Raw genomic sequence first — 8,291 nt, 5'->3', positions numbered from 1 at the left:
TGTCCTTATCCATGTTAATCTTTTTTTTTTTTAAACAAACAAACGAGATACCATAAACAAAGAGAAACAGGCCATGGACTGGGAGAAGATATTTGGAATGTTTCAAATGACGAGTGTAATAACTGAAATAGACAATAAACTGTCCAGGCGTGGTGGCTCATGCCTGTACTCCCAGCACTTTGGAAGGCCAAGGCAGGTGGATCACCTGAGGTCAGGAGTTCAAGACCAGCCTGGCCAACATGGTGAAACCCCATCTCTACTAAAAATACAAAAATTAGTTGGGAGTGGTGGTGAGTGCCTGTAAGCCTAGCTAGTTGGGAGGTTGAGGCAGGAGAATTGCTTGAACCCGAGAGGTGGAGGTCGCAGTGATCTAAGATCGCACCACTGTACTCCAGCCTGGGTGACAGAATGAGACTCCATCTCAAAACAAAAAAAGGAAGGAAAGAAAGAAAAGAAAATAGACAAAAACAAACAAACAAACAAACAAAAAAAAACACAAAAAACTGCTACCAATTAGTCTTTACAGAAAATGGGGAAAAAAGGAGATGAATGGGCAAAAAGAATAGGAAATTTACAGAATGTTAAACCTTAATAGCTGGGTAGTTGTCAAACACCCCAGTAATCAGAAAAATTGAATTCAAAACAATACCAAAATAAAATGTTACATCCACCAAATATGCCAAAGTTAGAAAGTCACATAACATTGTTTGCAAATATGTGAGGAAATGAGAATCTTCACATCTAGCTAGCGAGAATATAAACTAGTACAGATTTTTATGAATGTAATTTAGCAGAATTTACCGAAATTAAATAGCCCTGTGACTTAGCAACTATATTCCTAGGTGTATATGCTAGAGAAATTTTTGCACAGGTCCATAACATGACATGAATTAGGATACTCACCACTACATTGTTTATGGCAGCGGTGAAGTGGAGAAATTAGCAGTATCACAGGTGTCCATCACTAGAAAAATAGGTAAGATGCAATAGAGTCAAACTGTATGTATTTATATAAACAAAACAAACATAACACTAAATATTTATTGTTTCTGTAGTTATTATTCACCCAAGAATTCCAACTTAGATTTTTCTATACGCACTTAAAATTAACCAATCTGTAGTTTCTTTTAGAAAAAGTTATTTATGGCCGAGTGCAGCGGCTCACGCCTGTAATCCCAACACTTTGGGGGGCCAAGGCAGGCAGATCACCTGAGGTCGGGAGTTGAAGACCAGCCTGACCAATATGGAGAAATCCTGTCTCTACTAAAAATAACAAAATAATGCATGCCTGTAATCCCATCTACTCAGGAGGCTAAAGTAGGAGAATTGCTTGAACCGTGGAGGTGGAGGTTGCATTGAACCAAGATCGCACCATTGCACTTCAGCCTGGGCAACGAGAACAAAACTCTGTCTCAAAAAAAAAAAAAAGAAATTCATTTGTTTGACTGGGCATAGTGGCTCACATCTGTAATCTCAGCACGTTGGGAGAAAAGTGAGAGGATTGTTTGAGGCTAGGAGTTCGAAACCAACCTGGGCAATACAGTGATACTATAAAAATAAATTTTTAAGTTGGATTCTTGTCTCACCTGTAGAAACCATCTAGTATTTTACTTCCATTCTTATTTTACTATCACTTCTAATTGCACTTATTTCTGTTCCATGACATGTGGTTTTGGTCAGTATTATTTCTTAGATCCCAAATCTACTTTTAAGATTTTTCATTTCATTGGAGTATTCCCTGGTACTTCTTATAGGGAGGTAAATTTTGAGCCCCTGAATTTCTGAAAATATCATTATTTTGCCCTCCAACTTGAATAACTTTTAAATTTTGGATGTATTGCTTTACTGTCTTCTTGTAACCAAATCACTGGTGAAAATTCCAATGTCAATCTCATCCTGTTCACTTTGTAATCATTTCCTTTACATTTTGGAACCTTTTAAAGAGATGTTTTTTCTTTTTTAAATTTTTTTGAGGCAGAGCCTCACTTTGTTGCCTAGGCTGGACTGTAGTGGCACAATTGTCGGCTCACTGCAACCTCTGTCTCCTGGCCCAAGTGATCCTCCCATCTTACCCTCCCAAGTAGCTGGGACTACAGATGCGCATCACCACACCTAGCTGATTTTTGTATTTTTTCTAGAAACAGAGTTTCACCCTGTTGCCCAGGCTGGGCTTTAACTCCTGGACTCAAGAGATCAGCCCACTTTGGCCTCCCAAAATGTGGGATTACAGGTGTGAGCCACCATGCCTTGCCAATGATGTTCTTTACACCTACTCTAAAATTTCATGAAGATGTATCTAGAAGTGTATGTTTATAGTTTTGCTTGGTACTAACTGGACTCATTCAGTCTGAGAACCTATGCTGTGCTTCATTCAGCTCTAGGAAAGCTTATTTTTTCCCCTTCATTGTTTCCTTTGAAGAAGGATTCATGTTGGAACATGAGGACTCCTCTTCCATGTCTCTTTTCACATTATTTCTTAGTTCATTTGCATTACTTTCTATGCAATCTAAACCTAAAGAGCTTTTTAATTTGCTCTATAGATGTCTCCTTTCTACTCTCCAGCCCAACTGTTGAATTTACTTTTGACGGTTCTATTTTACATTATAAACATCTAAATCCTTTCATTAACAGCTTGTTTTCTAAACTCAATATCCTTTATACCTCAGAAGATATCATTTTACATATTGATTTCTTTAGACATTGGTACTTATGTTTGTTGACTCTCATGGTGTTACTATCTGCACTAATGGTGGGCAAAAGGAAGAACATGCCAATGGTCAGATCATGCTAGCTCAATAGGGCTATACTGGTTTTCCTTCTTAATCTAAGTACCCACACTCTTTGCTCCTGCTTTGAACCAGATATCCTTTCTGCACACAGCTTGGCATATAAAAGGTGGTTGAACTAAACCAATTACTTATGATGCACTATCACCACCATTCTTGGTCCTTTATATTGTCTTCTGAGGCATCTGAAGCAAAATCCACATCTCATGGTAGAATTCTCTGGCTCTAGCCCTTCAAATAATTTCTCAAAAAATTATGGATCCAGTGTACTCCCTTCTTTACAAAACTGGCAAGATTATTACATAACACTTTTGCCTATCATAGTATTAATCTTTGCTGTCCCTTGTAGGTATGTGGACAGGATGAGATTGAAGCATGCTCCATTTTGCTACTTTGAATAATTTATCTGCGAACAATTCCTCCTGTTCTTGGGAGAATGAATGTTCCTTTGAGGGATGCTGCAGTGAGGGATGATCCAAATATGAGATGTTTAGTATGCATTCTGGACAGGCATTAGTTCTCAGTGTATTAGGTTCTTCCTTTCATGAAGATGAGGAAACTTAAAATCATCCATCCTAAAATCCATGCTCTCTGCTCATGCTTTAATTTTTTAACAATTTGTGTTAGTTTTTCTTTTCTGACAAGGAAAAGTTTGAAAGAGCAACTGAAAGATCCTTCTAAAGCTATATCTTGGAGGAACACAATTAATTTGATTAGGTTTAAGGAAAGTCAGTATTTATAGGTTTGTTTTCTGAAAAATAAGCTTTATTGAATCCCTTGAGGGGAAAAGCATAATTTTATAGCTTAGGTTTCTTCCTTCCCCAGTGATATGTTTCTCAAATTTTATCCTGAAATAAAATTGTGGGCCGATTGAGAAGCTAGATGGGCAGACGCATGGCAGATCACCATTGTCCCTGGTTGTTACATTAGAAAAGAAAGTTGTAACAGAAGATTCTTTTTGTCAGCCTCTTTCCTAAAGATTCTATAGAAACGTTCAGGAGTATTTTGATTGTTCTCTACAATAAAACCTAGGTTGTTCTCTTAAAAAAAAATTTCAGGTGTTTTCTCTAAACATTCTCTAACATTTTAGGCTTTCTCAGCTTAGGATGAGCTTCTCAGGTGGTTGGATATCAGGACTGTGTATTATAGCTGACCACAAATTCTAATCTTGAAAAACTGCTTCATGAGACTGTAGAAGATAGCATTCTCTTAAGAACTTTCCAAAACTAAATGACTACTTACTATCCCCTGGGCTTATGAATTCTGTAAAGAATTAGCAGCTTTAGGTAGAATATGGCCAACTTTTTCTGAAGGTTCTTATTTAGAAACAAAGGAATACCTGAAGGTCTGAGTTGGCTGCCTGTCTAGATTTTTTTTTTTTTTTAAAAGAGGCATCTTGTTCACTTGTTCATCAATTAATGCTCTTGATGAATCATAATTTTTATTTCAATGTCTATTTCATAAGAAATCTATTCACTGAACATTAAAACAGAAGGCTGTATTAACAAAAAAGGCAACAGACTGAGTGAAAAAAATACCCTTCCAAACAGATTTCACGTGTCAATCTCCATCAGAGAAACATTTCCCATCTTAACGGCTCCCTTTAGAAGTAAATAATAATAATTTGAGATAAACTACACTTCTTCCACACCCAGATATACAGGTTTTTAATGCTCAAAAAAATTGTGTATTTTTCATGAGAATTTCTCTCTGAATTTTGTAAATAAACCAGTTTAAACATCATTAGTTTATCGATCCTCTATATGTTACCTCATCTAGATATATACAAAAATTTGGAATGGATAAATATTGGTTGATAAAAATATTACATAGCTGCTAATGGGATTTTTTAAGTACAGCAAATTAATACTTAAAAGTGTAGTTCTGCTTATGGCAAGTTTTGTGTTTAAAATAATTAAGTATATATACATCTTCACATCCAGGCCAAAGAGGTCAGAAGAATATTTACAAAATAAATATGTAGGGAATTTTAGAATTTCATTGATTCAGATGAAGTGATGATTCCTTAATTAGCATAAAGCTTTAGATTGTGTCAACTATTGTATACTGTGTAAATTACTCTGATCAGCATAATTTTTTACTGGTTTGAGTAAGAAATTTTAACCACTAAAAGACAGTTGGGGTTTTGATGAATTGCTATATACTACTTATTAAAATAAAGTTAGTTATGGGTATAGGCCTTAACTACAATTTATTCAACAATATATAAACTAAAAATGTCTTCTCCATTTCCTCAAAAAATTTATTCTTTTATTCAAATTTTGAAACTTAAGTTATTACTACAGCAAACTTCTAATTAAAAGTCCTTGTCATTTTAGTTTTCCAATACTTTCAAAGAAACTTGGTATAATTCCTCTTGGTTAAGTTTCTTACTCAACTTTGTGTTGCAAGAATACTATAAAATTTTAATTAACTACAGTAGAATAAAATACCAGTGCATATAACATCTGTTGCATTTATAATACTTCAATGTAATGTGCAGACAATGAAGTTAAGGTTTGCTAAAGATCCATTGTTCTGTGGGGCTTAATTCCTTTTCCAAAATTATAATCTATATATGTGGTTCAAGGTAAAGTAGTTGAAAACTTCACAATTATTAAATATTTCTGATTAAAAGTAGAATGTGACTGTGAAAATCTGAAATCAATAAAAGAAATGTTAACTATTTTAGAATGCCAAAATTAATATTTAAAAACAAACTAAGAATAAAGGGAACACCGAGACTTGTCTTAAAGAAGCTGTTTGTCATTCTTTTTTTTTTTTAGATTACAACACACGTACAGTAAGTGAATTTTATCAAAATACAGCACATTTCTTATACTATATCCATAAAAATCAATTCCTATGTAAATAGTACTGAAAATCAACTAAAATGAGTTAAAATTTACAAAGAGTTGTTAAAGGGTTTCAATCAAAATTATTAAAACTATACAGTACAATAACCAATTGATAACATCTTGAAAGAAGTGCAATATTTGAGTTCACATATTTTTAAAAGTGCTGCCTACTTTGACTAGCAAGAATGGAAAGTGAGTGCAACTCACTTTTGCAAATATAATGTGGCTTGGTGTTTTAAGCTAGTCTTATAAAAGTCTTAATTAAAATCAAGGTTGATAAACAAAGCATAACAGATTAAAAATTCCCAAATTGCATTTCTTAGTAAATAAAAATGAAGTGCAATAACCAAATATTGCTCTAATGAAAAGTTCCAGACTAGCCTCAACTAAACAGTTATTGGTCTTCTATGGCACTTTTTTCTGGTCCAAATAACCATGCATTAATCCTTACCATTACTTGTTACTCAAATTTTATTTGATTACATACAACAAAAACAAATAAAATTAATAGTCTGGATAAACAAAATTAATAAATCTCTATCATCACATATTTGTTACAGTAACTAGGAACAAAGAAAGGCAGTTGGTGGTAAAACACTATTACATTGATACACATAGAAACCCTTTAAAGACTCTGAAGTGTTGAGTTCACATTTAATGTTAACCTGTAGAAACAGCCCTTTATTTGAACACCTTTACACAATGGCAGGCCTCAAGGACCCATCCCTTTGCTCTACAACTCTCCACAGCAATTCTCCATCACTGTGCCAGTTTCACAAACTTGCTTTGGTTTCCTAGCTCCATGCGTACTGTTTCCTTTTACTTTACCAAGGCAATGCAAGGCCAAACAAAAATCAAGAGGCTTTCCTAAACCTTCTTACATTTTGTGTTACAGGCAACACAATCTTAAAACTGGCCATTTTTGTTTCATTTGCTGCTTAAAATAAAAATTATAAATTAGATTTAAATGGAGCGCTAATTATAAAACAGATTGCAAGTACCACCATTTGCAAAAAAAAAAAAAAAAATCGGGATTTCCATAACACAGAGAATGCATGGACATGCAACCACAGTAGAGTTAAAAATTTCCTGTGACTAAAAAATTAAAAACTGAATCACCAGTAGGAAATGTATAGTCAATGGCTATGACAAGAACAGATCCTGCCGAGCTCATAAAATGCAATTATTGTCTTTTTTGCTTTATAAAAAAGACATTACCTATTTTATTGCATTATTCTCTTAATAAAAACATACTACCACATAGTACCCCCCATCCCCATTCTTTGCTTCCAGATTTTTATAGAAAATAACTGTTTTAATCTGGCCTTGGAAAGTGAACCCACCAGCACCACCTTCACCTACTCACTCTTCAATTCAATATGCACATAGCAAAAGCCAACACTTCAAATCTCTTACCCACATCAAAAAAAAGTAGTTTCAGGAGAAAAACATTAATACCAGTTGAATAAAAATAAGGGCATAAAAGCTATGAGAGAGATAGCTCTGCCATCTGTCTCTGGGCTAAAATCAAGGCTAACTATTGCCTTGCACACAGTTCAGTCATGTATATGAAATCCAAAAATAAACCTACAATCTATACAAAAACAACACAGGTTTGTTTTTGTAGCCTTGATTGCTATGTTTAAAAACCTAACAAGTTTTATATGGTATGAATTCAACAGTCTCCTTTATATTCTGTACAGTGGTTCTTTCCCTCTAACCACAAGTTCCATTACTTCATTAATGTACAAATTTGAACATAATTTTTTGAGTTCTTCTTTATATATAAAAATAGTCAAAATATTAATTTCCCCTGCAAGTATCTTCCAATAAATCTTGCTGTCTTCCCCCCTTTTTTTGTCCACAGTGCTTATGAGGAAACTTCTCGTACAATGATGAGTTCAACTGTATTCTGGAAAGTTTTTAGCAAGGACACTGCTTGTCCATGTTCAATATTTATAAAACTGTAGCCATTAGCCTGGAAGAAAGAGGAAAAATGCTTTTAGGAAAAACATTTTATAGTAATTTATTTGCATTTCTGCCAAGTAGTTCACAAACCTGTAAGAAAATAAGAATCACTTTGGCAACTTAGAATAACATGTAGATTCACAGGCCCTACCCAAACCAAGGAATAAAGTCTCTGAAGATGGGGTCTAGAAATGTGTGTTTTGTCCAACTTTTCAGACAATTCTCATGTAGCAGTTCAATGTTAGGAATCACTAAGAAATAATGTCAGACATGGTGCTGTATAATGCTAATGTGCGTCTGAGGTGACCAAACTGTAGCACAGCAAGGGGCAAGGGCTAGCCTTCCGATTGTCTTGAAGCCATCACATCAAGACCACCATATTTCTTACAATTAAGGTTAATATTTACTGAGGTTCTACTGTGTACCAAATACACAATTCTAAGTGTGTAATATGAATTAGATCCTTTGAGTCTCATAATGCTCAAAAAAGATTCTTTCACCATCTTATTTTAGAGAAGAGAAAGCCCAGGCATGGAGAGGTAAAGTAACTTGCTCGGTCACAAATTGAAACTACAGATTCCCAAATGGTTCAGGAAAATAAACGCGTATAACTGTATGAGTGTATGAGTGAGTGTGACTCTCTCTCTGTGTGTGTGTGTGTGTGTGTATAGACGGAGGG

At 34.6% G+C, this 8,291-nt stretch overlaps 1 protein-coding gene across 15 annotated transcripts in view; it reads right to left on the bottom strand.

Annotated features, from left to right (window-relative positions):
• Window positions 1–5,536: 5,536 nt before the first annotated feature.
• The window catches only part of ERBIN (erbb2 interacting protein), a 151,077-nt gene continuing 148,322 nt past the window's right edge, over window positions 5,537–8,291 (bottom strand). For all 15 annotated transcript variants that reach the window (XM_073993543.1, XM_065546336.2, XM_005557037.5 and 12 more), the window contains one exon: window positions 5,537–7,622. In XM_073993543.1, coding sequence (XP_073849644.1) covers window positions 7,515–7,622 — 108 coding nt within the window. In that variant the 3' untranslated portion in view covers window positions 5,537–7,514. The remainder of the gene's footprint in view (window positions 7,623–8,291) is intronic.

This window comes from Macaca fascicularis, chromosome 6 (assembly GCF_037993035.2).
Source record: "Macaca fascicularis isolate 582-1 chromosome 6, T2T-MFA8v1.1".
Classification (NCBI taxonomy): domain Eukaryota; kingdom Metazoa; phylum Chordata; class Mammalia; order Primates; family Cercopithecidae; genus Macaca; species Macaca fascicularis.
Note: the sequence above shows the minus strand (reverse complement) of the source record. Positions and strands in the feature narration are given on the sequence as shown.